The 13,681-nt window shown below is 54.8% G+C and overlaps 5 protein-coding genes across 5 annotated transcripts; 4 read left to right on the top strand and 1 right to left on the bottom strand.

Moving 5' to 3' along the window:
• Positions 1-254: 254 nt before the first annotated feature.
• CGA1 (Glucoamylase 1 precursor (Glucan 1,4-alpha-glucosidase) (1,4-alpha-D-glucan glucohydrolase)) lies at positions 255-1,462 on the bottom strand (the record flags this gene model as incomplete). The annotated part of the gene is made up of 4 exons (XM_049356773.1): positions 255-298; positions 348-904; positions 954-1,296; positions 1,345-1,462. The coding sequence occupies 4 exons, from the start codon at positions 1,460-1,462 to the stop codon at positions 255-257; spliced, it is 1,062 nt and encodes a 353-aa protein (XP_049208620.1).
• Positions 1,463-5,017: 3,555 nt separating this feature from the next.
• Positions 5,018-7,036, top strand: J4E79_007910 (uncharacterized protein; the record flags this gene model as incomplete). Its single annotated transcript, XM_049356772.1, has 1 exon — positions 5,018-7,036. The coding sequence occupies one exon, from the start codon at positions 5,018-5,020 to the stop codon at positions 7,034-7,036; it is 2,019 nt and encodes a 672-aa protein (XP_049208619.1).
• Positions 7,037-8,043: 1,007 nt separating this feature from the next.
• Positions 8,044-10,624, top strand: J4E79_007909 (uncharacterized protein; the record flags this gene model as incomplete). The annotated part of the gene is made up of 5 exons (XM_049356771.1): positions 8,044-8,097; positions 8,256-8,398; positions 8,666-8,750; positions 8,801-9,095; positions 9,147-10,624. The coding sequence occupies 5 exons, from the start codon at positions 8,044-8,046 to the stop codon at positions 10,622-10,624; spliced, it is 2,055 nt and encodes a 684-aa protein (XP_049208618.1).
• A 550-nt stretch (positions 10,625-11,174) lies between these two features.
• On the top strand, positions 11,175-12,191 carry J4E79_007908 (uncharacterized protein; the record flags this gene model as incomplete). The annotated part of the gene is made up of 3 exons (XM_049356770.1): positions 11,175-11,429; positions 11,485-11,730; positions 11,778-12,191. The coding sequence occupies 3 exons, from the start codon at positions 11,175-11,177 to the stop codon at positions 12,189-12,191; spliced, it is 915 nt and encodes a 304-aa protein (XP_049208617.1).
• A 532-nt stretch (positions 12,192-12,723) lies between these two features.
• Positions 12,724-13,656, top strand: J4E79_007907 (uncharacterized protein; the record flags this gene model as incomplete). Its single annotated transcript, XM_049356769.1, has 1 exon — positions 12,724-13,656. One exon carries the CDS (start codon positions 12,724-12,726, stop codon positions 13,654-13,656), a length of 933 nt encoding a protein of 310 aa, XP_049208616.1.
• Positions 13,657-13,681: the final 25 nt, after the last annotated feature.

The raw sequence follows: 13,681 nt of genomic DNA, 5'->3' as shown, positions 1-13,681 counted from the left end.
GTTGGGCCCAAGAAAACGTTAAAAGAAATAAGAAGATGAAAAGACGCTTCGCTGGTGGTGTGTTCCATGGTCTCTTCAGCCCGCCCGCAGGGTATCAAAGAGGTAGCGACCCGGGCCTGAGCAAAACCACTTCTCGACAAAAGAAGCGCAAACATGCAAAGCAATGTCCACAAACGCCTGTGGAGGACATGAGGCATGCAACCCGTGATTCGAGATCAGTTGGAAGATGTTCGTTTATCCCGCCGCCATTGCACTTATATCAAACCGCACAACCGCAGGTTCTCCTGGATAATAATGTCTAGAACATGTCAGCGTGATACAAGCATAGTAGTGTTGGGTAGTCGTACCGTTTACTGCAGCCATGACGAAGCGGATCTGCATAGTGTCTGTGGCACATGTGAAATGCGTGTAAATTTGCTTTGTCTCGTGTTGGTTGAGCGAAACGAAGCGGTTCAGGATGTAGTCACACGCAGCAGCGTAGTCTGGGCCGCCCTCGTAGTCGGGGAAGTAGTTCTTCATGGGGCTGACGGGCAGCTTCTCCTTGAAGCGATCGATCTTGTTGAGGAACAGGATGATGGATGTCTTGACGAACCACCGCGAGTTGCAGATGGAGTCGAACAATGTGAGAGCTTCTTGCATACGGTTGACGGTCTCGTCCTCGAACAGCAGCTGGTCGTATTCGGAGATGGCGACGAGGAAGAGGATGGTGGTGACGTTCTCGAAGCAGTGTATCCACTTCTTACGCTCAGATCGTTGACCACCGACATCGAACATGCGGTAGGTAAGATCGCCGATGATGAAGGTGGTTTCGGTGATACCAGTCGTCTTGACACGCGATCGGAGCACGTCCTGGTCGTTGGGAATGTAGTCGGGCGCAGCGATACGGTCGATGGAGTCGAAGTAGCTGTCAACGGTTAGCGATGTTGCGCATTCACTGCACGGAGCATGCTCACTATTTAGCAGAGTCGTTGAGCTGGTACTCGCGCGAGCGCTGGAAACACTGTTGGACACCGGCGTCCTTCCACAGGACGGAGATGGCGTTTCCAACCTCCGGGGGTAGGCTGTCGCCCTCGATCTGTGCCGGCTGCATGAAGATGGTCTGGACGTGGTATTCGGCGCGCTGGTCGTCGAGCGGCAGCTCGAGCGACTCCATGGCCTCGAGGATGACGCGCATCGACTGGACGGTGTTGCTGAAGATGATCTCCTTGAACGACTCGCGCTCGTCGCGTGAGTATCCGCCCTCGTGGATGAGCTTCATCTGCTTGAGGATGGTCGACTTTCCGGACTCTCCGGCTCCTGCGCGCTGTTAGAGGCTGGCGACGTGGCGGGCGTCGCAATACTGACCGAGGAGCAGCATCTTGATCTCGTTGCGCTGCATCATCTTGTCGCGCTTGAGCTGGTTCTCAATCTCCTCGTTCCTCTGCTTGCCCTCCTTCTCCTCTGTGCTCATTCCGCAACCCATGATGGCGGTAGGGGACGGTGTCCGGGGTGATTATTAGGGTAGGGTGGGTGATGTTCCGTCGAGGCCGGCCAATGCGGAAATCTGGAGGGCAGAGTCAATAGGAGCTCAATGGCAGACAGCGGCGGCGTCGTGCGAGTGCAGAGGGTTGGCGACTTTAGCCGTGGGCGAGGCGAGGGCAGGCGATGCCGATGTTTGCTCGCTCGCGCTCGACGGTGGCGCTTGGGTCCCAGAGCTCAGGCAGCGGCAGGCGCGACGGGGCGTCGAGAAGCAAAGGGAGGCTCACCTGGTATTACAAGACGACCCCCAATGGAAGGCGCGGTGGGCAGCGGTCGGATGTGGAAGGGATGAGGGTGGAGGACGAAGGTGAAGGGATGGCTGGCGTATGAGCGACGACGAGGCTCGCTTCGCTCCGAGGTCTCAGGGTTGCTGCACGGTCGGCTCGGGGGTGGATCGGCTGGGGGAAGCAACGTTGGCTGCGCGCTCGCCGACGTGTCGCAGCAAGAAACAAGAGGCGCAGAAAAGGGCCGGGACTGGGACTGCAGCGATTGCGACGAAGTACAGCCGTGGATTGACGTTTGGGAGAAGCAAAGAACAAGAGGCGAGTATGAAGAAGGCTGATGAAGGCCGCGAAAGGAGAGGCGCTTGCCCGCGAAAGGAAGCATCGCCAGGCCTAGCTAGCCTGCAGCTGCTCCCGGGCCACTCTACCACCAAACCCTCCGATGCCCATCTTGCAACGACTAGGTGCTAGCATCACTAACATCTTTGCCGATTCCCCCTGGCTGGTTCGCCATCTTCGCTGCTTCTGCGCTGTCCGCTGTCTTGACGTGAAGGCCTGTCTGAGCCCACCCACTGCCGACCCAACACCACACCCATCAGACGTGCCCGCCTGTTCGTCCGCCCGTCTGGCACCTGTTCGCCTGTTCGCTCACCGTAAGTTGGCCTTCGCCATTGGCCGCCGGGCACAGCAGCTCTATTCGCTGCAGCTCGCCCGCTCTTGCTGCAGGCCCTGGTGTCGCCTCCTCAGCCTATGTTGCACTACGCGGTTTGACATGGAAGCGCTGTCGACAACACCGCCAGATGCGACTCCCGTAAATCCCGTCCCGCCTCAGTCTGACTAGCTGCGCTTCTAGAAGGTTTATGGAAATTTTGGACCCATCGAAAGAAGAGGGCCTTGACGCTTGGAGCCGGCAAAGCATCCAGGCACGGTGCCTTGAAACGCCGTCGCGTTTGGCCTCTCCTTCTCACCCGTCCTGTCTTGCATCTGCAGGCAAGGTCCCGGCCTCGCACTGCGTCGCTCTATCTGCTGCTGTTCTACCTCCATCAGCAGCCCGTGGTGGTGCGCTGACAGGTTTGGTATCACGCTTCTGCCAGCCACTCGAGTCGCTCCTCGGCCAAGCACTGACCGGGGGCTATTGACTCTAGTCCCCTTGCGGCTAGCCCCGCAACACACGAACATTCGCCAAACGTCCGTCGCATCGCTTCATCTCCCCGACTCGCGCGCTTCGGCCAATCATTGCGCAATCAGATTTTTGGATTTTCCCAAGTATCCTCGCCTCGCCTTTCTGCCGTTGTACTCGGCTGCCTGCTCGTCATGTCGCCTCAGGTCTGGGTGGATGCTGGATTTATGCTCTTCTGGGGTACTCAGCACTTATGAACATGAACGTGTCGCGGTCATGCGACTGCCATCTTCGTCCCGTCTTTGACGAAACTATAAATCACTAATCTGACTGGCAGCCGGGGCTTAGCCGTGCCGAAGACACTCTGTCTGAATACTATACTTCTTACCAGCGTTGTGCTGTTCCAGTACCCTTCTCCTGGGATGATGCATCAACAGTCTCAACTTCTGTCTCAACTCTTGCGCACAGTCCTGAGTCAGACTGACGGGAGGACCCACGAACGACACGTGGGAGCAATGACCGCCCGTGAATGCCGCTGAATAGGGGGACAGCTCTGGCCACGCGAACAGGTGACTACGTTTACACCTCGTTCATGGCTCGGAGCACGAGCATTCCCCCAGCTTGTCTAATGCCGAACCTTATGGTTCTACGCCTTTGCAGATACCATATCGTGGTTATATTCGCGTTCTCCTGTTCGATAACTTCATCTCCTGTTATCGTCAAGATCTGCGTCCCACGACGGAGTATGGCTGTATTCCACCTCTTCTCTCCGTGAGCTCCACATGCCTACGCAACATGCAGACCAAGTTACCCGCTTTGGTGGTGACGTCTCCACATAGCGACGACGTTCCTGCGCATTTAGCCATCTGGTAGCCGATTTGGGTGGGTGCCGAAGAACATCCATATTTCTCTACTGGAAGCTCTGTTATCTCGGCCTCTGGGCGCCGTTACAAGTCATGCATACTGCAGTGACAACGGGTAGCTGACGAGCTGACTGTCGATCGCCTTTGTAATTGCTGACTTGCCATGGTATCGGTTTGATCAGTGTGCGATTTGCGCTAAGACTGAAATTGTCATCTTTTGCGCGTTACTCCAGTCTTCAATTAGAAACTGGGACGAATATGGTTCTCTCGAGAGGTAGCACCAGATGTCGCAGCTGTTGTCACGAAGACAGACGATAATGCCAAACAGACGCGCACAGCCAGATGACGGCCCAGAATAGTCCATGACCTCGTCAGTCGAGTTTCGCGTCACCAACGCGAACGAACACCAATGACGCGGTTCTCGGGTAGTCGCTAACGCTGGGCTGCAGCGTGTTTTCGTCCCACGTAATGCACGTAGGCCAAGGCTCGCTTTTGTGTTCTGCTCGAAGTTTATACAGGCGCCGTGCAACGACTGGCTGACGTGGTAGACTAGCCCGAACCCCAGCGCTTAGCGCACGACGCGAGCGCCTAGAATAGCATCTTTGCACCACCACATCTTCGAAGCGACGACTCTCCAGTCAATCAGCCTCTCTCAATTCTGCGAGCGCTTACCATGGGTGTCAATGGCCTCGAAAAGCCGCTATCGTGGCGCCTCAGCGGTTGCTCACGCAGGGCTCTGACATGGCGGCTGGCAACGATGCCAATACATATTGTCAGCCTACCATCCCCCACTTAATGGCTTTTGTATACATCAACAAAACTTCATGAGACGGTGGACGCGTTACGAATTTCCTTGAGTTCTTCTCCTTCAATTTCCTTGTTCATTCCGCTGCAGGTTCAGCGCTTCTCCGCATCTTCCCTCATGTCTAGATCTCTTAGTGAGTAAACTGTTGTCATACGTCCATCCTTGAAGATGTAGCTAACACTGGTACAGATACTGTACAACTATGCTTATGAGCCACTTCAAAAGGCTATGGATCTCATCAGTCTTTATAATACTAGCTTCGCCGATGCAGGCAGCTCCCACTGTCGCTTCCACACCAAACTCCCTTCCGCAGGCGCTTCAACAGAATGTACCCCAATGCGCACAATCATGTTTACGGTCTTCGCTGGACGAAAGATTTCCCGTAGCATGTTCTGGTCAAGAGAGCCTTCAATGCCTCTGTTCTCGTTATAGTAATGTTGGAGAGTCACTTGGTGAAGTGGCTCTCGGCTGCATCTACCTATCGTGCCCCATGGACGATGCCCAGGCATCACTCAGTTCAACCTACGGGATTTGTCTGGGGCAAAAGGATGCGGTCATGCCGACCAAGAGTGTTCTCACGTACGTCGTGACGAGCGCAACTCGCACCATGTCGCCGACTATCAGTCTACCAACCACAACGAGCACACCCATCATCACATCCTCGTCACGAATTCAAAGCAGCTCTACCCAGACCGCTTTTGCCGATACTGTTCCTTCGCTCCCGTCTGCTACTTCGTCGGCAACGTCTTCGCCTGTCGCAGCAACCACGGCTTCAAATAATCCTCCCAGAATGACACCTGCGCAGATTGCTGGACTTTCAGTAGCTGCAGTAGCAGCTTTTGTTATGGCGATTGGACTGATGGCGCTCAGTGTGTGCTTGCGCAGACGAAAGGAGCGACGTGTGGTCTTCGATGGAGACGAAAAGGGAGAGACTCAGCGAGGAAAGCAGCTTTCGACAAGATTCTCGCACTATGTCCAAGTAGGACACTCTGCTGAACTACCGAAGCAGTTCCCCTTGGCGCCTCCGCGAGCTTTTCGCAGGGGCAGCAAGCAAGGCCCAGCACGTCCAGCGCAACGACTCGGGGTGGGGACTTCCAACAGTTCCTCAAATTCCTCGTTGCCACTGGATCAGATAGGTCTGGCCATCAGTGCCGAGCTGGATGGCAAGCCCGTGGTACCTCAGAAGGCGCCAAAAGTCGGCACAACGCATCAAAAGGCACCTCTCGCGACACAATCGCATACCAGCACAGCCTTTCGGCCTGTCAGTACGATGACTCAGGAGACTGTCTTCGAAGAAGATGAGACCTCACCACACCGGAGATCCTCGATGCTGTTGCCCACGCCTCCAGTACCCATTCCTCCGATCCGCGCTCTACAGCCCTCTAGACGAGCACCAAACTTCGCCGTCAACCAGCGTTCAGTAGGACGTGGATCCGAGTTGTTTCTTAATATTCCTGTTCGTCACGAGAGGCCCCAGCCGAAGCAGATTGCTGCGGCAGCGACACGCTCTCATGGTGCACCACTACCACCTCAAGCGCAGCCTGCAACACGCCCGCGCTTGGCACCACCTTTCCAGATGACATCTACAGCCACTTCGTACGAATCAAAAGCCACGACTGCCAGCTCGCGCGACGCAAGCACATCTGGAGACATCATCGACTATTATTTCTCCAGTGGCCAGAGCCGTGACCAGACACCCAAGGCCAGTCCAGCGCGCATCGTCCGCCCGAAAGAGTCACCGAAGACTGTGCAGATTAAGTCCAAGAAATCGCACGGTAGCACACTGTCGCGTACTACATCGCGAACTTCGACCAACCTACGCGATTCCCTGAACAGCCAGACATCTTTTGAGACGACAAATGCCAACGACTCCACACCTGAAGATGAGGACGAAGACAAGCAACTGTCGGATGACAGTGCCAGTAATAAACAGCAGCTATCACCTGTCGCTGAGTCGCCAATCTCCAAGCTGCGATACCCAAAGGTGCCTCGGTCTTCGAATCAGCTGGTACCGCGTAGCCCAAAGAGTTCGCCACAGCAGCAGAACTTCAGAAGTCCACGTAGGGCCCCAGACGCGTCAGCACTTCTTCAGAAACGCAACAATGCTCTTCCGCCACTACTACTCGAGTCCCGGCCTAGACTAGAGAGCCCTCACCGAGACCCGTTTACATCCCCGCCGCGTGTGACTAGTCCTCCGCGCAGGGCTCGGTCACACATGCGCAGCAACAGCACAGAGTCGTGGAGCACGACACCTGCTTCAAAGACGGGTATCGACCGTAAGAGTCGCGTGCAGAGTGGCGCTTGGGGTAGAAGCCCTGTCATGTACGAGGAAGACGTCGTGCGGCCGTTGAATGTGAGGAGGAAGAGAGACGAGATGTCCGAGTTGAACATCGGCCGAGATGTAAACGTCGACTTCGATCGGGACGGATTGAAGAGTCCTGCATGGGTACCCCGACTCACGCCGAGGAAAAAGGGCGAGGACCTATTCCTGGAGGTCGGGTGGAGATGAAGAACTGCGAGGTGAAGTTCGATTCTTGATTACATAACCTTTTCTTGTGTATAGATTTTCTTAATGAATGATGATGGCGGAAACGGAGGAGGGGATGGAAGACGACAAGACTGTCATTTCTTTACATGTTTGTATAGTACGAGATAGATACCCACAGCGCTCATTTATCCTTTTACGTATGTCGAAATTGTAACAATACACATATTGATTTTCCATGGTTGACTCGTCAATCAAACAGCCTGGTTGAACGGCCTTGGTACAGGGACTCCATGGTGTTGAGATTGTGATTAGCCAGCCAGCGGTATATAGCACGGCGGGCGCGCTATTTACCCAACTGCCCTAGCAGCCTAGTCTCACGTCGTCGCAGTCTCTCAGCGCAACCGGAGAATAAACAGGTTAAATGTCCGGCTCTAGTCGAGACATCTGTATTGGGGCTTTCACGATTGAGCCTCATGTACGCAGTTCTGTTTCGGCCGCGGCGCCGATCCCGGGTGTCGCGATAGCCGCCCGGAAGAATTCTGTCGCATCGTGAGTTTTCTGCATGGCGCAACACGTTGGAGCCAGAGTTTGAGAGAGGCGTTCCCTGCGCTATCGGGGCACTGTGGTCCGCCATTGCGGTCGTTCTCGGCGCATGGCGGATGCAGAGGGAACAGAGGCTGGCCAGGGCAAGAGGTTAGTAATGGACAGTCACTTGCAGCTGCAGCAACGCGCCATTGACCGGCGGGACGAGACAGGACGAGACACGGCAAACCATGTCAGCACACGGCGCAGGCTTACTAAAAACAAAACACGCAGCAGGTGGGATGTGGCATGTTGTGGCAGAAAGTGCGGCGACTGGTTGATGTAATCGGGCTTTGAGAGACCCCACTAAAACGTCCACTCTGGCGTTATGAGTGAGGCAGGCATGACGGCTAGCCACCCCACTATAACTACAAAACCTAAACACCAGCACGTCTGCGACAACTTCTCTTCTTTCAATCTTTTCCCCATCGACAGATCTGCCCATCATGCCGTACGGAAAGACCGATGAGCTCGCTATCAACACCATCCGCACCCTAGCGGTACGTTCCATCCCTCTGTTGTTTTGGAGGCCGCCCCACCATTATCAATAGCTACCCCGCTAGCAGTCCTGCTCCCAACAAAAGTGGCAGCAGCTTGTTGGAGCCTGTTGAGGGCCGTTTGAGAGATTCAATGGCTGACTGTTGGTGTTTTCGTACAGGTCGATGCCACATTCCAGGCAAACTCCGGCCACCCGGGTGCCCCCATGGGTATGGCCCCGGTGGCCCACGTTGTGTGGAACAAGTTCATGACTTTCAACCCCAAGAACCCCAAATGGGTCAACCGCGACCGCTTCGTCCTCTCGTACGTACTTTTCTGTACTTTTCAACACATACAATGGCAGTCATGGCAGGCTTGGAATCGCGCAATGATTCTGGGGTGGTCTGGATGAGAAGTTGTGGATCTCCGCGGCGATGGCAGATAAGAGAGCATTGCTTTCTTGATGTCAGCCGCTGTCGGAGATCTAGTTGTGGCTTTTGCACCAGAATCATCTCCGCGCAGATACAGTGCTTGCATTGGGGCTGCAACATCCCATGTTTTATCAGATGGAAAAGCTGACTGAGTGCCTAGCAACGGTCACGGATGCATGCTCCAGTATGCGCTGATCCACCTCTTCGGCTACAACGTCAGCATTGACGACCTGAAGAACTTCCGTGTACGCATTCAAGATAATTCTACTGCCTGTCAAAACTAATTTCGCTGCAGCAAGTCGACAGCATCACACCCGGTCACCCCGAGTCCCACGACACCCCCGGTATCGAGGTCACCACTGGCCCTCTTGGTCAGGGTTTCGCCAATGCCGTCGGTCTCGCTATTGCTGAGAAGCACACCGCCGCCGTCTTCAACAAGCCCGGCTACGAGCTGATCAACAACCACGTCTACATGTTCTTCGGTGATGGTTGCGCTATGGAGGGTATTGCCAGCGAGGCTGCCTCCACTGCCGGTCACTTGAAGCTCGGAAACCTCATTGCCATTTACGATGACAACCACATCTCCATTGGTAAGTTTGGCAGAGAGTTCGAAAGGAAAAACGGGGACTGACGTCATACAGACGGTGACACCAAGTGCGCCTTCACTGAGGATGTCATGAAGCGATTCGAGTCCTACGGATGGCACGTACTGCACGTCGAGGACGGTGACTCCGACCTCGAGGGCATTGAGAAGGCCATCGCTGAGGCCAAGAAGGTCACCGACAAGCCTTCGATGATCAAGCTCACTACCACCATCGGTTTCGGTTCCAAGCTCCAGGGTACCGGCGGTGTCCACGGAAACCCCCTCAAGGCCGACGACTGCAAGCAGGTCAAGGAGAAGTTCGGTTTCGACCCCGAGAAGATGTTCGCTGTTCCCCAAGAGGTTTACGACATGTACCACAAGCACGCCGCCGAGGGTGCTGCTGCTGAGGAGGAGTGGAACAAGCTCTTCCAGAAGTACGGCGAGGAGCACAAGGAGCTTCACGCCGATCTCTCTCGCCGTCTGACCGGCGACCTCCCCGAAGGCTGGCAGAAGGCCCTCCCCACATACAAGCCCACCGACGCCGCTATTGCCTCAAGAAAGCTCTCTGAGAGCGTCCTCGAGGCGATCCACGATGTCGTCCCTGAGCTTCTGTCCGGTTCCGCCGATCTGACTGGCTCCAACAACACCCGATGGAAGAAGGCCGTCGACTTCCAGCCCCCTGAGCTCGGCATTGGTGAGTGGTCTGGCCGATACCTGAGATATGGTGTCCGCGAGCACGCCATGGCCGCCATCATGAACGGTATGTCCGCATACGGCACCATCATCCCTGCCGGTGGTACTTTCCTGAACTTCGTTTCATACGCCGCCGGTGCCGTCCGTCTGTCCTCTCTCTCACACCAGCGCGTCATCTACGTCGCTACCCACGACTCCATTGGTCTTGGTGAGGACGGCCCCACCCACCAGCCTATCGAGACTCTCGCCCACTTCCGCGCTCTGCCCAACATGATGGTCTGGCGCCCGGCCGACGGAAACGAGTGCTCTGCTGCTTATTACATGGCTCTTACCTCCAAGGGTACGCCATCCATCCTTGCCCTCACCCGTCAGAACCTGCCCCAGCTCGAGGGATCAACTCTCGAGAAGGCCATCAAGGGTGGTTACGTCGCTCTTGAGGACAAGGACGCCCAGATCACCCTCGTGTCCACTGGTTCCGAGGTCTCTCTCTGCTTGGAAGCCGTCAAGACCCTCAAGGACCAGGGTATCACCGCTCGTGTTGCTTCCCTGCCTTGCTTCGAGGTCTTCGACGCGCAAGACAAGGACTACAAGATGTCGGTCATCCCCGGCGGTATCCCATCGCTCAGTGTTGAGGTCATGTCCACCATGGGCTGGGAGAAATACTCTCACGAGCAATTCGGTCTCAACCGCTTCGGTGCCTCCGGACCATACAAGGAGGTCTACGCCAAGTTCGAGTTCACCCCCGAGGGCATTGCCAAGCGTGCTAAGGCTACCATTGACTTCTACAAGGAGGTCAAGCCTCTCCGATCTCCTCTCGACCGTGCGTTCCAGCAGCTTATCTAAGCGTTTGCGTAGCGTAGGATCTGCTTTCTGGAAGTATTTGAGGTTTTGGAGCATCGTCTCTGGCTTTTAATGAGTGATGATATATAAGAAGCGGCAGCCCGCTTCATGGAGGAGAAGGGAAAGTCATAACCCGAATGTATAGAATTTGATTCCCCCTTTGACCAAAGATCTTGTAACCATGTGAACGGAAAGCTGCCTGTGAGTGCGAATAGGAGTGAGCCCAAATTGAGTTTCGCGTTGACATATAATCATCCTCTCCAATCTAGCTTTCTAACTGTACTAACAGATAAAAACATCAACATCAAATGTCGTTGTGTATCATCGGTGATCTTAACAAGCTTCAGTACTTTTGATTCTGTTACGATAATATTGCTGCTAGTATTGTCCAAACACGGAAGAGTATCTGGAGACATTTGGTTGGGAGGTGTTGATGAGGGTCTCGCGTGAGATGGGCGGGGCGGTGGCTGCAACGACGTCGGCGGGCTCTCCTCCGAGGCCGCCGCATCATCAACTTTTTGCGACATCATCGCCAGCATCACCACGCATAACCATGATGTCTCGACCCGACGATGATAACGCTTCCGCTAGAAGTATCAGAAGACAGCCATCGTCGCGCAGCCTATTCTCTGTCCCTACTCCGATAAAGCAGCTGTTCGACCAATTCCCGCTCATCACGTATCCCGTCAACGACTTCCCACAACGCGCACCACAACATCACGACACCCATGTACTCTATGTATTCACTACAGATGGAGGAGCAATTCGAGGCGCACCATCGCATAACCCAGCGTGTTTGAAGTGGCAGGTCAGTCCATGTTAATGGATGCCCATACCCCACCACCAAGCTCACATTGTCGCAGGCGTACCTCAAGTTTTCGAAAATCCCCTTCAGAGTCGCCTCAGCAAACAACCATGCCTCTCCCAGCGGCTCGCTACCCTTTGTAATACCTTCCTCGTCAGATCCTTACAAGCGAACACAGCCTGTTCCCTCGAACAAACTGCAACGATGGGCCATGAACAACAGTGAGAAGGCAATAGAAGAGCCTGGAGATCCGCGCTACGAAGCATACCTGAGTCTGCTAGACCATCGGATACGGAGAGCTTGGGTAAGTTAATCACCAGGAAGACTTGGCTCATGGCTAACATATTCCAGCTCTACACTGTCTACCTCTCTCCCAACTTCACCACTATCGCCGAGCCCCTCTACATCCTCACAAGTTCCCGCAATCCCTTCGTACGTCTCACGATATCCCGCGAACTACGTCTGGCCGCTGAGACCGAACTGCTCAAATTCTCGAGCATAATAAACGACGAGACGCTATACAACCAGGCAGACGAGGCACTCGCAACATTAGAGACACTGCTGGGTAAAGACGACTGGTTCTTCGGCGCGCAAAGACCGGGCTTGTTCGATGCTAGTGTCTTTGCGTATACACATCTGCTATTGGATGAGCAATTGGGCAAGGGTTGGGTGGACACGCGTTTGCGCGACGCGCTAACGACGCGCACACGCCTGGTCACGCATCGCGACCGGATACTTGCTAGATACTTTGAAGATGGGTCTTGAGTGTAGGATGATACCCGGGAGCAGTAATGGAGTGAACGCTGTACGAATCTCTCATCGAAGTCCAGCCATGAACATCACGAAACAGCGACTACGCGCTTGCGCGAGGTCTACCTCTCATCAGCTCTGTTCGTGCCAGCTTGGAAGGACCGAACGCATGTTGAGTGAAGTTCGGACGTGGCGGACGCCGGGGGCAGGTTAGCGCGACCCAGAACCCAGCAGATGCAGATGTGACTCACGCTACGGAGAGCTGCACGACATATCGCCTAATTGGGTAATGCTGGATACATACTGGGCGTGAGAGGGCGTTCAGAAGAGTCATTGGCTGGAGCAGGTTGGCATATAAGACTTCTTCAGGCACCGAGCAGGAAAAGCATCAATCCTCAGGAACTTTACCCCACTTCAGATCTGCAGTAACTGTTCGTCATCTGTGTCCAGGCCCAGCCAACCAACCACCATCTACAATCAGCAACCTATCTTCCATTCCACATTCGAGAGCACCATTATCAACATGACACAGCCAACATCCATCGACATGACCTTTGACACGTCCCTGGTTGACGTCAACGCAGCCGCCAATGCCTCTTTCTCGACCACTGAATCGGACTCAACTGCGGACGGCCAACAAACGGCAAAGCGTACCCAAACCTTACAACCGACCACGGCTCCACAAAAGCCTTCAACTCCAGTCCAGCACATTCCGACTCAAGCCGCCTACGACCAATGGGCTGCCATCTACGACACCGATGGCAACATGTTGCAAGCGATTGACGATCTAGAGCTCCAGGCCCTCCTTCCAGAGTTCTTATCCCAAGTCAAGAACAGCACTGCAACAGAACAAGAGCTCCTTGTACTGGATCTAGGATGTGGTACCGGACGTAACACGGAAAAACTTGTGCGATACGATTGGAACGGGAAGAGCGTTAAGGTCACTGGTCTGGACTTCTCACAGGGCATGTTGGATGTCGCTGCGAAGAAGCTGTCGCCCCTGTTGAAGGAGAAGGACCAGCAAGGGGTGAGGTCAAGACTAGAGTGCTGCGACTGCTTCCCTACTGTCGACAACCCATCAGTCTCTCCGCTACCTGCGGTATCAAGCCTGCGACCCGTCCATGCCGTCACATCCACTCTAGTCCTGGAGCACATCCCACTGAAGGATTACTTCGCCACCCTAGCCGCATTGCTCTTACCTGGTGGCACGGCCTTGGTTACAAACATGCACGCGGACATGGGACGCGTCAGTCAAGCTGGGTTTGTTAATGCAGACGGTGTCAAGGTTAGGGGAAGCAGTTATGTCTACACAGTGGAAGAGACTGCCGCGGCAGCCAAGACTGCGGGGCTTGAAGTAGTTAGTGTTAACGAGCGGGAGATGAGAAAGGGGGACGTTGAGGGTGGTGCTGTGGGAGAGAGAGGTTGGAAGTGGGTCGGCACAAATGTTTGGTTCGGAATGGTCTTCAGGAAGATGTCGTAAGCTTTGTAACAGCAAAATTCGTAAT

This window comes from Alternaria viburni (assembly GCF_023758015.1).
Source record: "Alternaria viburni strain BMP 2772 chromosome Unknown scaffold_18, whole genome shotgun sequence".
In the NCBI taxonomy this organism is placed as follows: Eukaryota; Fungi; Ascomycota; class Dothideomycetes; order Pleosporales; family Pleosporaceae; genus Alternaria; species Alternaria viburni.
This window is presented reverse-complemented; position numbering and strand designations above follow the sequence as displayed.